Source organism: Ostrinia nubilalis, chromosome 5 (genome assembly GCF_963855985.1).
Source record: "Ostrinia nubilalis chromosome 5, ilOstNubi1.1, whole genome shotgun sequence".
NCBI lineage: Eukaryota > Metazoa > Arthropoda > Insecta > Lepidoptera > Crambidae > Ostrinia > Ostrinia nubilalis.
The window spans coordinates 4,437,398-4,460,383 of record NC_087092.1 but is presented as its reverse complement, the minus strand read 5'-3'; the positions used below and the strand labels follow the sequence as shown (position 1 = coordinate 4,460,383).

The 22,986-nt window shown below is 36.0% G+C and overlaps 1 protein-coding gene and 1 pseudogene across 1 annotated transcript; both read right to left on the bottom strand.

Annotated features, from left to right (window-relative positions):
• Window positions 1-3,909: 3,909 nt before the first annotated feature.
• On the bottom strand, window positions 3,910-6,222 carry LOC135071715 (15-hydroxyprostaglandin dehydrogenase [NAD(+)]-like; annotated as a pseudogene).
• Window positions 6,223-7,211: 989 nt separating this feature from the next.
• Window positions 7,212-16,451, bottom strand: LOC135071703 (15-hydroxyprostaglandin dehydrogenase [NAD(+)]-like). Its single transcript, XM_063965483.1, has 5 exons — window positions 16,289-16,451; window positions 13,864-14,103; window positions 10,927-11,100; window positions 8,452-8,600; window positions 7,212-7,928 (listed from the first exon to the last, which is right to left on the bottom strand). Exons 1-5 carry the CDS (start codon window positions 16,439-16,441, stop codon window positions 7,778-7,780), a joined length of 867 nt encoding a protein of 288 aa, XP_063821553.1. The 5' UTR covers window positions 16,442-16,451; the 3' UTR covers window positions 7,212-7,777.
• Between the last annotated feature and the right edge of the window lie 6,535 nt (window positions 16,452-22,986).

Here is a 22,986-nt window from a genome sequence, read left to right as displayed (position 1 = left end):
ACTTTTTGAATAATTAACAGATTTTTTTATAACAGTTCACCATAAATGTAGCCTGAACGGAAAATAAGTGGAAAATAAAAAAAAGAAGAAGATATTGTAGACAGTGTATTTTTATGGAATGATATGCAAAAACTTTACAATTTACGGCAATTGGCAAACATTTTATTTGTAAACTGACCAAATATATGAAACAACTAGCGGCCGCCCGCGACTTTGTATGCGTGGATCCCGTTTTACCCCCTTAGGGGTGGAGTTTCGTAAAATCCTTTCTTAGCGGATGCCTACTGCATGCCAAACTTCAGCCCGATCCGTCCAGTTGTTTGGCTGTTTGATAGATCACTATGTCAGTCAGTCAGTCAGTCAGTCAGTCACCTTTGAGTTATACAGGGTGTTAGGTAAATGGGTATATGAGCCGACACAAGCCCATGTTATCATGGTCATATAAATGGTATGGTGAAGTCAGAAAATTGATATCTTCATTTTATTATTTTATTTTGCATACAAATCGGATTTTATACATTTTTTTTGTATGAAAATTTATATATATTATATATACAGGGTGTCCCGTAATGTAACGTCAAGCCGGAACTGGGTGTTGAGGCAAGTTATGCTGGTTATCAGAAAAATATAAAAAAAAATCTATGTGGCATATTTTCAAAATAATGGGCATTTAAAAAAAAAACAAAAATTTCTACTCCAGGGGACGCTCTTTTTACTCGTGTTGCCACAAATCTTCACTTTTTCCAAATTTTTTTTTTGTTATGTAACCCTGAATAATGCTTCTCTAAATTGTTATCAAAATTACAAAACCAGCTGCTCCAGCTTGGATGAAAAAAATACATTATTCCCAAAAAAAAATTCAAAATAAAAATTTTGCCTAGTTTAAACTGACTGTACTGAAAAAAAATTGTACTACGCGAGTGTGGCAAGTGACGTCATAATTTGGCGCATTTAGTAAGGATTCCAAAATGGTATAACACTTGGTAAATTCTTGCTGTAATTGTCGACAATTTTTGGTTTTTTGGAAATAATCCCGTTTTTAACTTTATCTACCTTGGTTAAAAATTATTATTCTAATGTGCCCAAAATTCAAGTTACTGGCTTAAATGAGGTGGAGAAGTCATTTTAAAAGGTATGAGAGGGACGGAGAGGGCCATCTTACCAAGCAGGGATGTTATGGATATCCGTAACCGTAACCGAAACTATCGGATATCCGAAATAAAAAAATATCCATAACCGTAACCGAAACTGATTCAAAAGTTACGGATAGTTTCGGATAAAGGCGGAGTCTAAGGGTACAATTATTTCAAACTGCAAAACTCTATGAAATCTGCAGTATACACGCCGCAGCAGCAATGCCGCGCTGCCGATTTCATAGTGTTTTGCAGTTTGCGGTCTGCGGCCCGTCTTGGAATTGTACCTTAAATCTTAATATTTGTTACCAACTTGTCTGGCATTCCCTGGCACCATCTAATATGCCAGCCTGTTTTACCTTTATCATACATAGGTGTCGTCTTAGTTGGTACATAAAGTAGCTACGAGGGGCGGCTGAAAAGTTTTGAGCCTAAGTATCTTCAAGTGTTATTATTGACTCGCGCTAAATTTAATTAATTTGCCAATAACCTCCTTAGTATATGTGCAAAGTTTCATTTCATTAGCGTCATCACGCTTTTAGTAATTAATTCGTAAACATCATCATGTCTCAGTCATCCGCACAATGTACGAAATTGAAGTACACAGTTGTCACAAAATTCCTCAAAAAAAGGAACAAAACGCTGGCGGTAACATTTGATGAGATGTTTACAGTTTATGGGGAGTCTGGGCCTTCATTTGCCATCATGAAATATTGGATCCGATAGTTCAAGCATGGCAGGGAGTCGCTAAAAGATGACCGCACGTCAGGGCGGCCAGATTTCGCCATTAACGAATAAAATAATGAAAATTTAATTAATCTTGCTTTAGAGATCAGCGAATTAAGCTGTGACAGATAGCTGAAGCCATAGGCATTAGCAAGGAACGTATTGGCGATATTTTTCATACTAATTTGCACATGAAATAGGGGTGCGCGCGATGGGTGCCAAAAATGCTCACGCCACTCGACAACCAGCGTCGAGTCACAACTTCGCAGGAGTTTTAGGACATCTTTGGCCATAATCCTAACAATTATTTTTCTCACATTATCACTATTGATAAGTAATAGATCCGGCAGTACGATGTAGAGTCAAAATAAGAGTCAATGCAATGGATTTAAAAGGGAAAATGTCGCCGCGGAAATTCAAAGTGGAGCGATCGACACCCAAGCTCATAGCCACTATTTTTGGGATTGTGGAGGAATTTTATTCATTGACTACCTATTTAAAAAAAACTACAATAAACGGAGATTATTATACTGTACTGTTGATAAGAGTGCGTCAAGTGGTTGTTGAAATATTGAGAGGCAAACTGGCGAATGGAAATCTGTTATTGCAAGACAATTCGCCCGCGCACATGGCGCATGTTGCATGGCTTGCCTCGGGTAAAATTGGATTTCAAGAAATTAATCACCCACCACACAGTTTAGTTCGAATCCTTAGCTATTTTGTCTAATTCTCAAATTGGAAAAAAGACCTTCAGGAACGAAGATTTTTGAGTGACAAAGAAATGAAGGCGGCGTTAAAGGCTCATTTCGAAGGCAAAGATTGCGAATTTTTTTTCAGTGGGTTAAAAGCTCTTTTACACAAATGTAAGAAGTCCGTTGTAGTAGAGGGAGATTAAATAGGAAAACATATTTTTTATACTTTTCTATCGGCATTTTTAATACCCTAGGCTCAAAACTTTTCAGCCGCCCCTCGTATGTGGGTCACGCGCAGCATCTTGCTATTTGAATTATACCTACATTTTTGAAATTCTAATAATTCCGTAACCGAAATTATCCGAAACTTTCGGATAATCTGAAATGATTTCATATCCGTGACCGTAACCGAAACCGGTATATTATTATTCTAATATCCGTAACCGTATCCATAACCGAAACTTCATATCCTTATTATCCCTGTTACCAAGTACAAGTGCAGGCAGAGCAGGTAGTAACGGCGCGCACGCACGGGTGACTTTTGTCACAGTATGTCAACTACTAATTACTGTCATGGTGACAAAAGTTTCTGTGACTGACTGTACGGTAGTCAGTCACAGAAACTTGAATTTTGGGCACATTAGAATAATAATTTTTAACCAAGGTAGATAAAGTTAAAAACGGGATTATTTCCAGAAAACCAAAAATTGTCGACAATTACAGCAAGAATTTACCAAGTGTTATACCATTTTGGAATCCTTACTAAATGCGCCAAATTATGACGTCACATGCCACACTTGCGTAGTACTTTTTTTTTCAGTACAGTCAGTTTAATGTAGACAAAATTTTTATTTTGAATTTTTTTTTTGGGAATAATGTATTTTTTTTATCCAAGCTGGAGCAGCTGGTTTTGTAATTTTGATAACAATTTAGAGAAGCATTATTCAGGGTTACATAACAAAAAAAAAATTTGGAAAAAGTGAAGATTTGTGGCAACACGAGTAAAAAGACCGTCACCTGGAGTAGAAATTTTTGATTTTTTTTAAATGCCCATTATTTTGAAAATATGCCACATAGATTTTTTTTTATATTTTTCTGATAACCAGCATAACTTGCCTCAACACCCAGTTCCGGCTTGACGTTACATTACGGGACACCCTGTATTTAGAATGGCTCTAGATTAGTAAGAAGAAAAAAATGGTGATTGAGTTTCTTCCGCCAGTTCTTCTCAGCACCAGCCCATAATACGTTGTCCCGAAGTGGTGGTAGAGCTAGCTATATTTGGGACGTGTATAAAAGTGCCTATCCATTATTATATAAACTATTTTATTTATTATTTATAAATAAAGATATGACGGTACACTCATAAATCAGGGTTTACTCATAAATCCGTTTAGACATAATATCGTAGGCTTCCTTTATGTCTGCACTGATATCCTCGACCGGTCTGCGAGACGTGGACAGCCAAGTGGTTCCACTGCTGGCCTGTTTGTATGCATCCACTAACCCCCTGGCAGCAGCATCAGCTCTGTGGACATGATAATGAAATGATGAATCAAAGCACAGCCATAGATCGTTTCATCCACGAAGACGCGCCCCACCATTCTTCCACTAATATTTGAGTGTTATCGATACACGCTAAATTACCCATGAGTGTACATGCACACTACAATAATGAAGCTCGGACTTTCCCCGCGCTTCTCTCGACCTAAAATTGGTGGGGCGCGTCTTCGTGGATGAAACGATCTATAGTGGAGAACCTATGACATGATCGGACTAAGTAATGAATAAGCCCAACCAAGACGCCTTTAACGTCCCACTTTTTTCGACGTGAGAACTAGTAAAATGGCTTGTCTGTCCGTATTCTTAATCTTATCTACTAGAAATGCAAGATGAGGCCGCTGCCTTCAATCTATTGACCACTATTATGAGGAGATTTACTCTTATATTTTAATTTAACTTAGGGAGGTAGGTACTTACTGTTGACTGGGATATTCGCTGAAACGTTCCGGAAAAGTGCTCTCTATTATGTTTATCGAAGCTGTTTACATTATGTAAGAGAGCTGTTTCGGTTTTCCCGTAACACAATGCAATCACTCGCACGCCGGTCCTTGAGTAGTAATCATTAAGCTAAAAAATTAAAATATTATGATAACTACTTCTTCGTCATCGTTCGTCGTCATTTCAGCCAAATAGTGTTGGCTGGCCCCCCACTAGGTGTACCGACGATCTGGTGAAAGTCCTAGATGCGGACGGCGTAGGACTGGTCCTTGTGGAAATCGTTGGGGGAGGCCTTTGTCCAGAACTAAGTTATTAAGTATCAGAATCTCCTATCACTGCAACGATTGCGTAGCCAGGATCAGACAGATCAGGACAGTTTAACCTAAAATGAAACTCAACCAGTGAGGGTTGAGTATTCCTGGCAGATGCTTACTGTCTAGGAATCCACAACTCATGTTTACTTACTCCTTTACAGTTGCTGAACTGTAAAACAGCGCTCTTTGTAGCCCAGTACACCGGCATTACAGGGTCTTGACAGAGTCCCGCTACCGATGATATATTGATGATAGTTCCTCCTGAACCTCCCTCATCTTCCCGCATCAATTCCAGAGCTTTGATGGTTCCAGTAACAAGCGCTGTCTAAAATTTGACAATATTGGAATTGATTGAGAATTGACCTTAGCTTTGTTAAGTTAGTGGGGGTGTGATAAAGCAATTATTAAAAGCAATAATCACTTGTTGATTAATTAATCAGTAAACAATTTGATAAAAGTAAAGATTTTGAGGCCAAAAAAGGAAGTTAGAAACAAGAAACTTGTTTCATAATGAACATGAAAAATGTTTTGAAACTCTGTGTTCTTCGTAAACTCTAGCATAAAATCGGGCTAATTTTGATTAAAGAGACAATTGTTTAAATATTAACTAGTTAACTAAAAAAATTCATTCACGATACCAAGTAAGAAACAGACTCAACAACAAGTAGTAGTAGTAAGATAGATACCTAAAGAATGTTATTAACTCACCACATTGATTTCAATTTCTTTCCTATAGGCATTTATTCCATCGTTCATTATTCCTGCATTGTTGATCAACACGTCCAGTCCTATTTCTGCTTTGACAGATCTTAGGCTACCAATGAACTGGTCTTCATTAGTCACGTCACCTTTTACAAATTTAACTTTTTCACCATATTTTGAGTTTAGCTCTGTTCGTAGTGCAACTCCGTCTTTGTCGTTCACGTCAAATATTACGACGAGCTGAAAATTATGAATGGAACTACTTTTTTATTTCGGGATACTTTTTGTGGATATTGATGATTAAGGACCTCGTTCACCATATCTCAATAAGGTGCCAAGTAGGCTATTCGTTGCTTAAAGTCACGAGTAGCAACGAAACCTTGACACTGACAAAATACTTCTTACGTTTATTTACTTGTTAATCAGGAAGTAAACTATTTCGAACTTTGAACTGTGAAAAAGGCCCTTAGCCTTCTGTAATATTATTTGGTCTTTTACTAATAATATTTTATCTAGGTACCTTAGCACCTTCTTCGACTAAGATTCTAACCACAAGCGCCCCTATTCCAGAAGCAGCCCCGGTTATGAAAAACACTTTATCTTTCACTTCGTAAACCATTTTCAACCTCTCTTCTCTTGAGCCTACTAATAAATAAAAACGACCTAACGAATGTATTAATTAAGTAGGTATTACCAAAAATGCGTATTAATCCTTAGAGTGAAGTGAATAATATTTGTTTTATCGATGAATTATCATGAAAGGTTTATTCGTAATAGAATATGTATCATACGATTAACAAACGAAGTTTCTTTACTTTATTTATTGTTCATTAATATTTTCGTGTAAAATAGGTAAAGGTTTTTCTATTTTTATTCTATTCTATTTCTAGTTTTTGCCGTTTTGTGTTGAATGCAATTTATATCATTTTGTTTCCGAATTTATACAACCCTAAGCTTTTAAGGCATGAGTGAATAGGCATCATCTAGGACAGCGGTTCCCGAATGGTGGTCCGCGGAACCCTGGGGTTCCGTGGAAAGGCCGCAAGGGTTCCGTAAAAAATATTATCCCACGTTTCATGACCGACGTTGTTCGCTCGCACCGACTTGTTTACGCACAAGGGAGGGGCAGGGCGTGCGGGCGGAGTAGTACGGGGGTTCCGCTAGGAAAAGTATAATCAATTAGGGTTCCTTGGCAAAAAAAAATTGGGAAACCCTGATCTAGGAATGCTTGCTCCATCATAGATTGCATCTGCATTGCTACTCCTCGGTGAGAGCTATTCGTATTCGTAAAAAAAGAGTAGATTACAACACTAATTTCATATGAATTATTATCATCGACATTCATCGACAATCAATCATGTAATATTTGATATTAAATATTAATACAACATTAAAGATAAAGATATCAAATCAAAATCATAAATCTATAATTTAGTGGATGTTGGCGTAACGCGAACCTACTATGGAGGTTAGTACAAAAATTTTACTTTTAGTCAAAAAGAAGTTTATTTGATTGTCCTCTTTGGATTTTTAAATTCACTTTTTATATTGGAATAGTGTAGATGGAAACCTAAACACCCCTACTTTGAACCATAATAATAATCAAGTTTTACTCCCAGGTGTTTTAAATAAAAACAAAAATGCTGATTTTGATTGAAGTCTATTAAAATAAACATAATAAAGTCATAACAAAATATTATATTAATTGAACATTATGTTAAACGTAAAAACATCTTAACAGAAAACAAAGTGAAGTTCCATAATAAATTATATAAAGTAAAATTCTTCTCAGCACCAGCCCATGTATTGTCCCGAAGCGGTGGTAGGGCAAGCTATATTTGGGACGTGTATAAGCACTCTAGAAAGGGCGTAAGTGCTGAATAAACTATTTAATTTGATTTGACTGGCTCAACGTGTAATAATAGTTTCTTCTTTATAGTTTTCTATAGGCTGGGTTGCACCATCTTACTTTAACTTTGACAAACTTCAAAAATCTGTCAAAGATCATACAAAAAACACCGGTTATCGTTACGGTCAAAGTTAGGTGGTGCAACTCAGCCTAATGCTCGTTTTCACCATCAATCCCTAATTTTTAAGTGACCACAAAATTTCTGTTAAGTGTTACCATAGGGGCCACTTAAAAATTAGGGATTGATGGTAAAAACGAGCATAAATAATACAGTTTTAACAAAGCCCTAAAATTCTTATCTTAGTTAAAGACCAGCTCGGTTAACATGCCGTATGCTTTCTTTACAACATCGGTGATTTCCTTAACCGGCTTCTCACTGGTGGACAGCCATATAGATCCATTTTCACCATTTTTGTAAGCTTCTACCAATGCTCTTGAAGCGGTTTGTACTCTGTAAGAAGATTACACAGCGTTTTAAGTACGAAATACTCAATTTTTCTTTCTATTATTCTATGTACTGAAGCTAGTAAGAGTCTATTGTACAAAATATCATTTTCCTTTTTTTATTTTAGACTTTTTTGTTGTTATTTATTACAGTCATGTAAGCGTGATGTAGAGACTTAAGTAGTTGCTGGAAAATACAATATCACGTGTCAGAAACTTGTTTGTTAACCTTTGAACACCATTGTCTAGATCTGAATTCATCATAATAGCATTTTACTTAAAAATAAAAGAATTACAACATGTTCCCATGAGCACGATATTCGCAGTGTATTTTTTTTTTGTTGATAGGTTGATGGACTTGGGACTCATTTTTCAACCTTTGTGGAAAAACAGCATTTTCACAGCTCATATGTAAGTATCAATCGAAATCGACAGGTGGGGGATTGACTACTTATTCCATAAAACTCTTATCACAGCATCACAAGATGTCAGCTCTATAAAATAAAGTTTGTATTTTCATTTCTACTCACTTTTGTGTAGGGTAGGCCTTCACTCTCTCCGGGATGGCTTGAGCTACGTCCTGGTCGAAGGAACCCAGGTTGGCGTAAAGTGCTGTGTCGGTCACACCAAAGCACATGCTGATGATCCTCACGCCTGTCCTGGAGTAGTATATGTCGTCCTGGAAAAGACGAAAAATGTTATAAATTTAAAAGCGCAAGAAGGAAATACCTAACGAAACGGGACTATTCTCACCACTCTTTCCCACCGCTGCAACTCCTGTATAGCCAGGATCTAACCCAACCAGTCAAAATGTAGGTCTTGTTTGTTCCGGGGAAAAGTTAATATGTCATTGGACCCGGAACGAAATTAATCAAAAGAACATAGGAGGAGTTCGAAGTAAGGGTTCTACTTCCCTCCAGTGTAAACCAGGAGCCAAAACAAAAATACCTAACGAAAGAGAGAATCAATATTCTTGGATATTTTATATTGCGCTATCCCTCCACATGATCAACATCAAACTAAGCAAAGCTTGTAGGTACGTACTTGTCCTAGACAATAATACATATGTATAGTGTAGGCAAATATTTATACTGCGGGGTCGAACCTGCGACCTTGGAGGGACGAACCAAAAGACGCAAGCCTCAACTTGCGTAATTCTTCACACTTCATTTGTTTTAATATGGGTATGGGCAAGTTGTAGAATTACTTAGATTAGTGCCAAATTATTCGCTTTCTCTCTATAGGATATCATTAGCTGTTGCAAATACATATGCATAGATACAGTGCATTCTACATAAAAGATATAGGTAGTTTAAGACTCTACATTTATTACAAATAAATGTTTTCTTTTCTACATTTTTGGTTGTGCATTGATTAACCAGGAACAACGAGTTTATTAGTAGTTATGATAGATCAGTACCTCTAAGAAAACAAAGACAGTGGTCAGGGCTGAATCTATAAAGCCACTAAACCGCAAAAACAATGATTCAATTTACGTGCAGTGTAAATTTTAGAATTTGCTGTCTTTTGAATTCCGTGTAAAAAGAATATAAAAATTCATAGGATTTACATAACAACGGCGTATGTAAGTAGCAAAAACACGATACAAAAAGCATTTAAAATTATTATGATTTAATATGTAAGTCTAGCACGTCACTACCTTGTTTAATATTCCACACAATTTTGTATACTCATTCTTATAAGATACACCATACAAGAATGCGTGGTAAATTCAGAGAACTGCTCCTGAATCAATAATGTACCTACTACTGCTATTTCTATTTATTTATATCAACCGGCAGACAGTGGTGATCTTTTTCACGCGATAAGCCCATACATTTGTCGTCTAAAATCATCGATAAGATTTTATCACGGCGTGCATCCTAGCCTGGCTGATCGCTTATACACATCCCAAATATAGCTTGCCCTACCACCACTTCGGGACAACATTTATATGGGATTGGTTCTGAGAAGAAGTCCTAATCATTAAACCTATCAGAACATAATACCTGTGATTGTTACAATTGATTGAACGCCTATAATATTGGACGTTATCGGCATTAATACACACATAAAAATAAGCCCATTTATCTCTTTATGTTTGCATAACCGGATATAGTTACAAACTGCTTTATCAACAACTGTTTTAACAGTGATAATAGTTATCACTGGCCAAATAAGAGGAGGGCATTGAGCTGTCGATTACAATGTGATGTCACCAGCTTATAACCAGTTTGATAATCTTATGATACCTATATGACAAAGGTGTATGGTATGAGGAGGTGCAAAGGAGGAAAGTGGGGACATTGTCGAATTTTTGGAACTTTATTTACTACTAGCGAGCTCATAACAGCGTTTTTTTGTTCAAGTCTCGAGCTAACAAATGCGTGCGTAAAGGTTCGGCCAAACCAACGCGATCAGCCGGCATGCAGCGATGGCGACCAGACTTAAATGCATTGATTGCCATCGCTGCACGCTGGCTGATCGCGTGTGATCGCATTGGTTTGGCCGAACATTTACGAGATCGCTAATAGTTAATAGGTTTCCAAAAACTTACCATCACAACTCTTCGGTCCCCCAAACAGGGGATTAACGGGACTATACTTATTTGTGCAGTACAAACCACAAATTTTATTATAAAGTAATGTGTGGTAGAGACGTTTGCACAACGGTGGAACCCTTAAATGGAATGAATTATTGACCACTGGACTATTTGTACTGAACCCACTTTTAACGCTAGTTTAGCTGGAGAGTTTAATGGGACTAGTTGTAGTCTTCTGTACACTACAAATTCCTAACTACCCAGTACTTCTTTTGTTTGTTACCTAGAGTCTTCCAGCGACTTGGCCCATAGGCCAAGTAGCCAGTTTGATTTTGCCGGTGGTGGGCCCAGTTGGCGGAAGAAAAAATATTTAAAAATTCAAATTTGTGACTTGGCCCGTGGACCAAGCTAAAAGTGTAGTCGCTGGAAAACTGGACCTTTAACCTTTTTTATGATTACTTACAGAAAGACAATTCCCGAACTGCAGAACCGCGCTCTTGGTAGCGAAGTAAATCGGGAAGATCGGCGAAGGGTGCAGAGCAGCTATCGAGGAGATGTTAATGATGCAGCCACCTCGGCCTCCATGGTCTTTGCGCATCAACTCCAAACCCTTCAAGGTACTGGTGACTAGGGCAGTCTGAAAAGAAAATGCATCGTCAAGAAAACTACTACTTTATGGCGGCAAGGTAATTTTTATGTATGACAAGGCAGTTATTTGACCGCAATCGCACCTGGTGTTAGGTGAGATGCAGTCTAGGATGTTACATATCTGCCCTGTAAGTGCCTATTCACTCTCGCCTTGAAAAGGCCGGGATTAGTGTTCAGGAAAGACAGCAGCAGGCAGCGAATTCCAGTCCCTAGCTGTTAGATGGAGGCAATCTCTTAAGAATATTCAGTTGTAATTCCAAAAACATTTGTAAGTAACCATTTAAAAATCATATTATTTTGATAAAAGAGCATGATGAGCATGTCGTTTCAGCCAAATGATGTCCACTGCTGGACAAAGGCCTCCCCCAAGGTCGTCGGTCCACCTAGTGGGGGGCCTGCCCACACACTTTCAGCCCGTCTTTTAATTATAGTTTATACATAAATGTGAATGATAACTGTGTATCAAGCTCATTTAGCTAGGATTTTAGAGTAGTTTCTTTCTCCGTCAACAGATTGCGCTACTTGCATATTAGATCGCGGTAGACTACTTGCAACAAAAGTCCTAAACTTTCAAATACTGCAAAGCTTCAGTTTAATAAAATATCACTGCACAACAAAATTGCAACTTTTGGCTGATGATTGACTTTTATTACATGATGTTTACTAATTTGACGTCGCTGATTCTGAAACTGCCGTCCATTTTTTCGTAGCAGCTCTTGTTTACGTGTTATAGCTTTCACTCAAAAATTGCTAAATTTCAGTCTTAATTCGCCGACATTTCAAAAAATACTATGTTTTCTTTGTATAATTTAATATGGTAGCATTAAGAAGTGTTTGTGTGAATTATCTAAATCAATTTTGTTTCATTTGCGGAGAGGATATGTTTAAATAATCCGTTTAAATGTGACAAAATTCGTAAAATTGGCTTAAAAAAATTTGTTTGGGGACCCAGTGGAAATGAAAGATAAGCCTTGAATTCCGCAAAAGGCGTGGAAAAGATGCGTTGAGTTTTTACGTTTATAAACAAACAAGAATATGTGTAGATTTAGGTACGAAACCGCTATGATCTAAAAGGAACCCTTGAACCATCGCGACGACTGTTATTTTTATTTTTGAACAAAAATGGTATTAACCAAAAAATATTGAACTAAATAGTAATTCCTTGCATACGTTTGGCATGTAGACGTCTTTTCAACCCTAAGAAGTCACCTGAACCTCATGTTGATACTTCACATGAGGATTTTGAGGCGAAAACTGTCAGTGTGGTAGAGACTTTGAATGTGACCCGAAATTTTCAAAACCATGTAGCCAAGATGGTTTAAACGATCGTTTTAGAGATTTAGGATCTTCAAGTCTTCCGAAAAGACATGGAATGAGTTATTTTGGCATTTTAATTTTTTTTTTGGAAAATCCGAAAAAATCTTACTATTCTTACACATCGAACAACGTATGAGTCACTTACAAACATGTTTTTTTGGTTGGATTTAATATAAACATCGAATTACACTCTCTTCGCAATCACCTGAACAATTTTATCACAACTTTTAAGGATCTAAGTGAGAAACATGGCGAGCAAATCCACCAGGGCCTTCGTACGATAGAGGGACGCTATCAGGGCCACTGGAATGCACACATAATGGCTGACTGCTGTTGAATCATTCAGAAGAGCTGTCTGCCTTCAGCATCAGCAAGGAAGTCAAATAAAAGAAAGTTTTTTCAACTTAACAACTTCATAAAATAGGATAATCTCTAAAAAAAGAGTGTTTTTTTACAAAAAGACCCAAGTGTCATATTTTTTTAACCAGAGCTGATACAGATATTTTAATCACAGATTTGAAATCGTCATTAAAAATTGGACTAATATCATGTAACATAACCCAATCATCAGAAATGCTGTTGTGCAGTGTATTCAATCCAATGGCGAACCAAAACCATATTAGTTATTGTTCAGTTCTTGTTACAACTAGATATAATCGGATACAATTACAAACAACACAAAAAATGTACCTTATCACGATACCTAAACCACGGGCATGTGTTACATAAAATATTATCAAATGCTTATGCCAAGGCTAATTTAAATGATACTATGCTACTTGGCTTGGAGTGAACCGATGTTATCGTATTCAAAAGCATTTTTTCCTCAAAAAACATTGTTGGCCTTCACAGATCTTATCTTTTATTATCTATTTATCTGTCATCTTAGTACCTGTATGTCTAGTTGGATCAATATTTACAAGTAATAATACAATTTACGAATTACTTGTAGATTTAGAAACATAAAATGTACATAAGTACATGTCTCACATTTTCTGTTTTTTCTTTAGTGCTTTGCCTTAGGCAAATAGTACCTATCTGTGGTGTATTAATTCAAAAACACATAAGATAACGAAGATTCGGGTATTAAAACACTATTTAGCGAGAGCAACCATACTGCTACGAGTTAATAGATCTTTATGCGTAATATTCAGGTACCATATAGGTACGAATTATTTATCGTACCACGAATAGTTAATATTCTAATCTTGTCACACTATTAACTTAGAAAAATCAACTCTACTTATGTGGACATAAGACCTGTAAAAAATATCTACACATCATAAAACTTACACACGGTGAACCGATGACATCATAAAGGTGGCAGGAAGGCGCTGGTCGCAGGCCGCTACCAACCGGGCAACATTCGGGGAAGCCTATGTTCAGCAGTGGACGTCCTATGGCTAAAATGATGATAATGATGATCTAAACTTACCATATTGATAGCTATTTCCTTTTTATAAGTCTGCAGACTGTCGTTCATGATGCCAGCATTGTTCACGACCACGTCCAGGCCTCCTTGCGAGTCCACCACTGATTTGTATATGCTGAAGAGCTGCTCCTCATCCGTGACGTCACATTTGTAGAATTTAGCCTTGTTAGCGCCATATTTGGAGTTCAACTCGTTTTGCAACTCAACACCTAGGTTTTCGTTAACATCAAGGATGGCTACGTGCTGGAATTGTAGAGATTATTCGATTATTTTCAAGGTGTACATAGAGGACACATCTTCAAGTGCTGACTGAATTTATTGATCACTGGTAATCGATCGATCAGAGCACGATAAATGAGAAGACTAGATTAAAAATGAGCTATACTTATAGGTACCAAAACGTCTCGATAAGATACCTCAAAATATATTGTGATCAAATCGGATTCATCTGCGTACTATTTTGAAAATAAGCTATCTTTTTAATCAATATAAATGTCCTTTTGATTCTGTTCAAATATAATATTATGTAGTTAAACATCTTTTTGAAGTTACGAACCGTTATCGGTTACTAGATTAAGTAGAGTAGGTAGGTATAATAAAAACTTTATCTACGCACGAAACCTTTCGTAAATAAAAGTTTTATGTTTTTCAAACTTAGGTATGTTCCTTCTAATATTAAAAAAATAGGGTGACGTCAATGGAAAATTTTCGATAATATAAAACTTGTCACTAGTAAGATGGTATTTTGTCTTGCTAACGTACTGAATTTCATTATTTTGATTAATTTTGTCCATTTCGCGAAAAATTGACTCAAGCAATATTTTAAATCTCTTTTTTTTATGCATAACAAGACAGGTAGGTATTTGACCACAATCGCACCTGTTTGAAGTGATTTAACTCTCCCAATATCTTTAATTGCTTGTGTTCTTCACTTTACAATCATAGATAATTATGTTTACTTACTCGAACCATCCAGTTTCTTTATACAGCTGTATGTGTGTGTATTTGGCTTATGTTTAAAAAATATATCAGTTTACCTACACAGGTTTAGCAGCGGTGGGAACGAGAGGTGGGAATAGTCCCGCTCTCTACTGCCTCTCCAAAAATTACAGGGGCCAATGGAGAAGAAAAATATGAGTTTCGATAAGTGTTATTACATAATACCTAAGTAGGTATTAAATTATTAAGGAGATAAGGTGTTTGCTCTCAAATCTCACAACTTTGTTTTGTTTATTTTGAAATTGAGTGATAAGGGTTATTATCTCTATAAAAAAATAAATCGAGACAGGTTTAGGACAAAACTGTGATGACATCTAACCTTTGTTGCTATGACAGTAGTTATGTAGGTATTGCTTGAAATCGCATTTATTTTTTTTTGTTTTGGTATAAATTAAATTAATTAAAATCAATGTAAAATGGGCAGCCATTAATTAATACATTAGTTTGGTAATTAATGGATTTGGCCTCTGGTCGAAATGATTAGGTTTGGTAATGAAAACAACACATTGTCATAGCTTTTAAACAAACAACTTGAAAAAATCGAACTGCCTATCCGCTAAAGAAAGTTTAATAACACATAGCTTATTTAAAATGTTATTAAATATTTTTATGGTTCTCTATGAAGAGGCTTTTGTGTAAATTCAGTTCCTCAAGTTTCGCAAGATCGAATTGACAAAAAAGATAGAGCTGTAATTGTTAAGACAAGGAAATTAATAATTATGCACTCGTTAATTGATTTTGACCCATGTGTGTGTGTTGACCATGATCCGATCAAAGTTTGAATAAGTATACAAACATAATGATACCTTATGGGATCTGTGATTGGTCGAATTAATAGAATATACAAATATTATTAGGCATCAATAAACCTTTTATCTTTCGGAAAAACGAAAAAAAATCATCAATCATCTTTAAAAATATTTTTTAAAGATGTTTTGATGATGTAAATTGTCCGTAAAAACTATTTGTTATTAAACGTATGTTTTTTAGCTTTTTGCCACATCGAATGGCAGTCAGACAAAAACTATGATTTCAATCCGTTTCCGGACTATCCTCATTTCAAATTATGTACTAGGTAGGTACTTATAATTTGCTGTGTGTCTTAGGACAAGGAAAACACATTGCGTAATTCATTAGAGAAAACTAGGATATAAATACCTATCTGACCTACTAGTACCTACCTACTTTAAGGACTTCGTTTAAATTTAAGCAGTGCCTCTATATATTAGTTGCCTCGTTATATGTATAATTAACTATATTCTATTACTGATATACACAGGTACTCGTAATAAAATATTCCCATAAGTTTAACAAGAGATCAGGTAAACACAGAATATAATTTATTCAACTCAACGAATAACACACTTTTTTGTAGTCTTATGTTTCCTCATTCCGTAAGATGAATGCGTTAAAAATATTTGTATCCTACCTTAGGATCTTCTTCGGAGACATACTTGACGAACCAGGCACCAATACCATTGGCCGCACCGGTAACCAAAAACACTTTGCCTTTCACTTCGTAAACCATAGTGCCGAACTGCGACCTACACACCGACGCAAACGCACCGAATGAGTGAGACATCGCTCACTGGATCTCCCATTAAATTGCGAATAGTTGTCTTAAAGTCCGCGCGTACTAATAGCGATGGGCGAAACGATATTTCTTGTAGAGCTTAATCCATGCCAGAGCCATTGCTTTATATCGCTAAATCAGATGCTATAGAATATAGATAACGTCCAATGACAGTTTATCTTCCCTTTATTGGGACAAATCTCAGATCATAGAAGGGAATAGATGTGAAACGGGGGCGTGGCGCGTGTCTCCGCGATATGCCCAGAAACGAACATCGCCCGCGACGCCAGGTTAGTCGCGATTCAGTCGTACTGAGGAAATGTTCTCCGATATTGTTGGATAATGCGTCGTAACGTGCAATAACATAAGTGAAACGAAGAACTACAGGAACAATGAAGTCATTTACCACATGTAAGTATTGCAAATCCATTGGTATTTTGCTTATAAATAAAAAAAACTAAACATTTTTACGAACGAATTCAGTGCCGTGACATTTACTGCGATATCGCAATTAGTGGTGATAAAAATTCAAACACGTTGTACATTGACGATTTAGTTAGCAACCACTTTATGTCATGCGTAACTACTGCGCAATGTGTTTTATTTCTTCCGATATCCACTGACGCGTGAAAATACACAGTACGGCCGCATGTGCCGGTCGTAACATAGTGCAGGGCTCGTGTTCTAATACGGTTTCCTATTATCGATAAATAGAAGTAAATTATTATTTTCTATTTTCTAATTTTGAATGAAAAAAATCATGAGTTGCTTGCGATTTTTAAGTTTTTACAAAAACAATAACAATAGTAGAAGGGATTAGTAACTGTCAACTATGTAATTACTATAAGAGCTAGTTGAAAGCCTAATATAGGCATTATTTTTGATAACATAGGCGGTACGAATTTCGCCATAATTAAAAAGTTAATGCGCGATAGTAGTTAATAATAATTACAGTGATCCTGTTATTATTATTAAAGTAAATAATAATATATTACCAATATTGTAAATACTGGTAAAAATGGCAAGTACCTACTTAACCCATGACTTTTCATACAAACTTTGTCAGTCTATAACTTCTATACTCCATCGATAACGACATTGAGCTTTGGTTGGGGTAAATTAATATAAGGTTTTCGTCCATACAAAATGGAACTGACTCCTTTATGAAAAAATCGTTAAAGAACATAATAATAACGTATAATAATAAAAAGGTTTACATACAAGCATTTTTTAAACCAATTTCGAGCCTTGCCCCCAGGATTTAAAGTATCGATATCTTATCGACTCCATTTTATCTTTCTTCTCTCTAATTGCTTTTTTCAAAGTGTGCGTCACGTCACGCGGCCATTGATTGGCCATAAGGCACGCCTTCTGGCCAATCACAGCACTTTTAAGCCGGTTGCACATGTTGTCGTAGACTCTCAGTCGCTTTGTTTTTACACAGTTGAATGTGTGTGTGGGAGCTGTGGTGGGGGAAATGTGGGGACACTGGTTCTCGTTGTAGTTACGCGCGACTTCATATCTATTCTCTTTCTATGATCTGAGGGACAAATATAGCCTTCAGTGGTTGAATTTTGATTTACGTTTAAGCTGTAGATCCTGGCTAACCGGAGTTAAAATTGATGGGAAAAAGGGGTGGGAATAGTCACTCTACTAGAAGTTGTTTTAGTGATACATTAATTATATTTTTATAACGCAAGTTGAGGTGCTTGAAGTTCAGTACCGAAGCAGCAGCGTTTTGGTAGCGCTCATCAAGTTGCAACTTTTGCTGCGATCAGCAACCGATGGGTGACCATTCCGAACATATTTAGTAACATTTATTAAATTATTAATATCTGGGCTTTAAAAGCATACATTAGTCATTATGCCTGAAATTAAGAGCGTGGCTCTAGGTTTTAGCGTCAAGTGAGTTTAGTCATAAGGCCAATGGCCACACAATCCTATTACCTTAGAAAAACTAATGTAATATCAAAGAAAAATGAATTTATTGGAGAATATAGACGTTGTACGACGATAACTGCGTGTGGCCGATCTCAAGTCACTGTGGGATTAGAGGTCAAAGTCATAGCAAAATCAGCAAAATGTTTCTTGGTTTAGGCATCAGTTATAATGACACTGCATATTTTTAATCTCTTGTTTTGTTCGTTCGTTTTGTATGCAGAGATACTGCAAAAATACCTACATGAGTTATGTAATACAGCATTATCTCATACGAGTATTAGGTATTTTTTCAGTTTCAGGCGCTAAATTTATTTATAATTGGTATATCATATTGGTGGTACTTTTGGTAGCGGCCTGCATCCAGCGCTTCCCTGCTACCTTTACGATGTCGTCTGGACGCTGGCCGCTGCAAATCGATCAACATGGAAAGCATTGGGGAAGGCCTATGTTCAGCAGTGGACGTTCTATGGCTGAAATGATGATGATGATGATTAGGTACTTTTTATTGCCTCGCATAGCCATAGCTAACAGTGCGTAGTAAGCTTATTCCTAAAAAAGTTTACCTACATTCTAGACGAGCGTTTATCTTACGTCTATCTGTAGTTGTTTTTAAGATTCACGGTTGTTCGCGAATTTAATTTATTTCAATATGGAATATGTAAAAATATGCGTAACAATATTGGTGGCATTGACCTTGAAACAAGGCGGGATCAACTGATTTTTCTAGTAACCACTGGGTAAGGAGTTAAGTGTAGGTACGACGACCTAACGTAGTAGGTACCTACCTAAAACCGCAGGAAGCTAGTTAAATTATTATTAAATAATGTACCTATGTATTTTTAGGGTTCCGTAGTCCTGACAAGGAACCCTTATAGTTTCGTTATGTCCGTCTGTCTGTCTGTCTGTCTGCCCGTCCGAAGTTTTGCTTGGAAACTATTAGCACTAGAGAGCTGTAATTTTGTAGAGGTATGTATAATAATCACGCCGACAAAATGGTAGAATAAAATTTTGAAAAAAAAATGTTTTTTATGGTAGCTCCCCTACATGTAAAAGTGGGGAAAAAGTGGGGATGTTTTTTTTTTCATCTTCTACCCCATCGCGTCGTGTGGGGTATCGTTGGATAGGTCTTTTATATGGCTTAGGGTTTTCTAAGACCATATTTTGATTTAGGAATCCGTTTACAAAATGTTAAAGTTTAAAGTGCCAATTAAGATAGATAGGTATTGTGGTAACGAAGGACAACACTACGGAACCCTACACTGCGCGTGGCACGACTCGCACTTGGCCGGTTTTTAACTACTTACCTAGTAACAAAACATGCATTTTATTCATCTTGGTTTTAATGTTAAAATTTTCTCGTTTTCTTTAAAAAAAATAGGTCTACTTCAAATTCCTTCATAGAAACACATGCGACAAAGCAATCAGACTTCATTTTTACTGAAAAATTACTCCTATTGCAACAAAATTTGGCGCTTGGCAGTCTTTAAGTAGCTTGAATGCCGTCATTGCCTGCGCCTTTACTTTAAATCCTACTAAGTAAATCCTACTAATATTATATCCTACTTCCTACTATCCTACTAATATTATCCTACTTCCTACTAATATTATAAATGCGAAAGTTTAGATGTCTGGATGTTTGTTACTCTTTCACGCAAAAACTACAGAACGGATTTTGATGAAACTTTACAGTATTATTGTTTATAACCCAGAATAACAAATAGGCTATAATTTATGTTATCTGTGACAAACTAAATTTCACGCGAGTGAAACCGCGGGCAAAAGCTAGTTCAGTATAATTCCTTAGCCTAATTTGGAACTAGGCGCCATTGGACTTTGCTCGATTGAGTTACATGCGTTGATTTGTAATTTAAAAAACTTGTTGCTCGTCAATGCCCCCCAAATCCCGTACTTACTTACTTATAGGATACTACTTACTTACTTACTTAGAGTGTTATAGGATAGGTAGGTACATATTAGTGTTATTAGGTCCCTTCTTCTTTTAAGTCTATAATTTTGATAGCATAGAAAAACATTTAGGTAAGTAAGTACCTACTTTACCTACTTTTATACCGACCTTATTTACCTACTTATGAAGGTTTTATAAATTTAATGGCGAGCAACTGTTTTGTATGTTCATTTTTATAAAATATGTTTACAACTTCGTAACTTTTAATGTCATTTTAACGCTAATATGCCACGTTTTAATATTTTAGTCACAGAATAAATAATAGAACCTACCAAGGTATTTTAGTTGAAACCTTGGACGTTGTAGCTGACTACGCTTTAGTCCCAAACTATGCAAGTAAACTATGCTATACTTAATTTGGCTTGTCGTCGTTTCAGCCAAATGACGTCCACTGCTGGACAAAGGCCTCCCCCAAGGTTTTTCTCAATGAACGGTCCTGCGCTGCCCGCATCCAGGCTCTTCCCGCGACCTTTACCACCACTTTACGACCTCTGGTAAATTTGGCTTTATACAATACTAAAATAAATAATTTAAGTAAAGTCACGTAATAAAGTGCGTGTAAGTAAATAGGCCTATGCCTACTTAATTAAGTAAAATTTTAATAATTTTTGCGAATCTATCAACTACAAAATGTGCTCAATGCATACTCGTAAAATAATACATGCATTTCCAAAAAAACTTAGTACTTAGCTATCTAGAAATATTTTTTTCCTGTGGGTCTAGAAGACACATCCACATTACAAATAAGGACATTTACCAGTGACTTGTCTGCCTTGACTACTTATAAAGTAAAGCGATCATTAACGACTGACTAATATCACAAATATTAATTTGAAGTTGTCGCCAAGCAAAGTATGGAATGTTTCCCTTGAGTTGCTAGACAAGGTTACATTGCCTGCGCGCGCTTTTGATAGTCGTGGCCACAGATATATCTGTGGGTGTGGCCAAGAGGCAAGAAAGAATCGACTGACATTAGGATGACAGCTGTCACAGATAGTTTTTGACAGCTCTTGTAGGGATGGGTATAATGTTATTCGATTGTGGACCAATTGAAATATCAATTATTAATCTTAAAGCCTTGGTAACGATATTTATTTTGAAGTTCTGTTTTGAGCAGTTTGAGTAAAACAAAAAATAGTGTATAGCCTGACCAGGAACATAAAAACCCTGGCATAGAGGCGCGTCAATTGCATTTGATAGTGCAACACTGAGTACAGTCGTACCTGTGTTAAATTAATAGGCTACCTTTATGTATCAGAATTCAGGATTACGGGCTAATTTGATATTTTCATAAATTAACGAAAAAATATTATTATAGGTAACCTGGTTTAAATAAATTAAATGAAACCATCAATCGAGCTAGTAGGATTTATTTTATTATTCATCAATAATCAAATTCAGAACTTGAATATTCAACTGCAATGTTTGCTCATGAACGCTTCAAGCTCGGTACTTCTTTCCCAATTCCATAAAATTCAACACTTAGAAAGTGACAAATTTTTTAAAAATAGGTAGTTGAAACAAACCACAGCTAATTTTCATAGTGGACTGTACTTGCGATAAACATGTCAGTCAATTTGACAACCTTTGTCGGAAACATTATTCAATGAAAATATTGTCCGAACCCTTAGTATTTCTCTTCGACAAATACTTTAACACATTGTGAACCACTTTTCTTTCACGACTATAAAAAGATTTTAGCAATTTAATTCACAAAATCAATTGCGCACATTTAAAATAAAGTTTGTTTACACTTTGACAGCAATAGACTGACATGCTAGGTGACATGTCAATGAAGTTTTCAGTTACTGTTGCCATTAAAAGAAATTAGTACCATTAGTTTTCCGCAGCATGGCGAGGGTTTTTATGTTCCTGGTCGGGCTATAATTAAAAATACCCAAAAACAATTTTACTATGGTCTGATTTTTAATTCCACGGAATTTTGACATTTCAGAAGTGTTGCCAACATTGAAACATTCCCACTAAGAATGGAGAGCATATTCACAAATTAAAAAATAAACCTGCCTTGAATTCAATTGAAAAACTAAGACTAAAAAATGTACTGATCATTTCAAAATGGTTATTTTGAGTTTTTATTATCATATTATTTCTGGAGTTACAAAAAAATTAAGGACATTATTTTCTATTACTGGACTCCCTGGCCAATAATCCATAGGTCACAAATCTTTTTTAATAAAATCCTTTTGTTAATAAAATCTTCGCTTCACGAAATAGCCAATTTCACAAGATGCCAATTTTATAATCCAAGTTGATTATGATGACAACAATGATGATTGATGATCAATACATATTTTCTTTTAATGTTGTTTCACTGGGAAATGTACTTAATAATTACTGTAAATTGATTAGGGATGATGACTGGGTAATAAAAATGAAATTACATCAAGTACAATTACAGATTACAAGAAGGAATTATTGTTTGTTTTGTGAATAGGCTAGATGACAAAATTTCAATTATTTGTCCATCAGACAGATAGTTAGAAAATATAAGACTCATATTTTTTTATTTTTTTCCAATATCGAATAATTACAGTATTTTATTGAGTTGAAATGTCGCGTGACGTCACTTTTGAGTAAAAATTCTACTCAAGCTTAAAAAAAATATGGCGTTTTGCTTACAGGCATA

Coding starts and splice junctions, on each gene's coding strand:
- LOC135071703 (XM_063965483.1), bottom strand. CDS start 16,441: ATGTCTCACTCATTCGGTGCGTTTGCGTCGGTGTGTAGGTCGCAGTTC. Junction 14,104..16,288: donor TCTCCGAAGAAGATCCTAAG/GTAGGATACAAA, acceptor CTACAATTCCAG/CACGTAGCCATCCTTGATGT. Junction 7,929..8,451: donor AAGGCCTACCCTACACAAAA/GTGAGTAGAAAT, acceptor ATCTTCTTACAG/AGTACAAACCGCTTCAAGAG.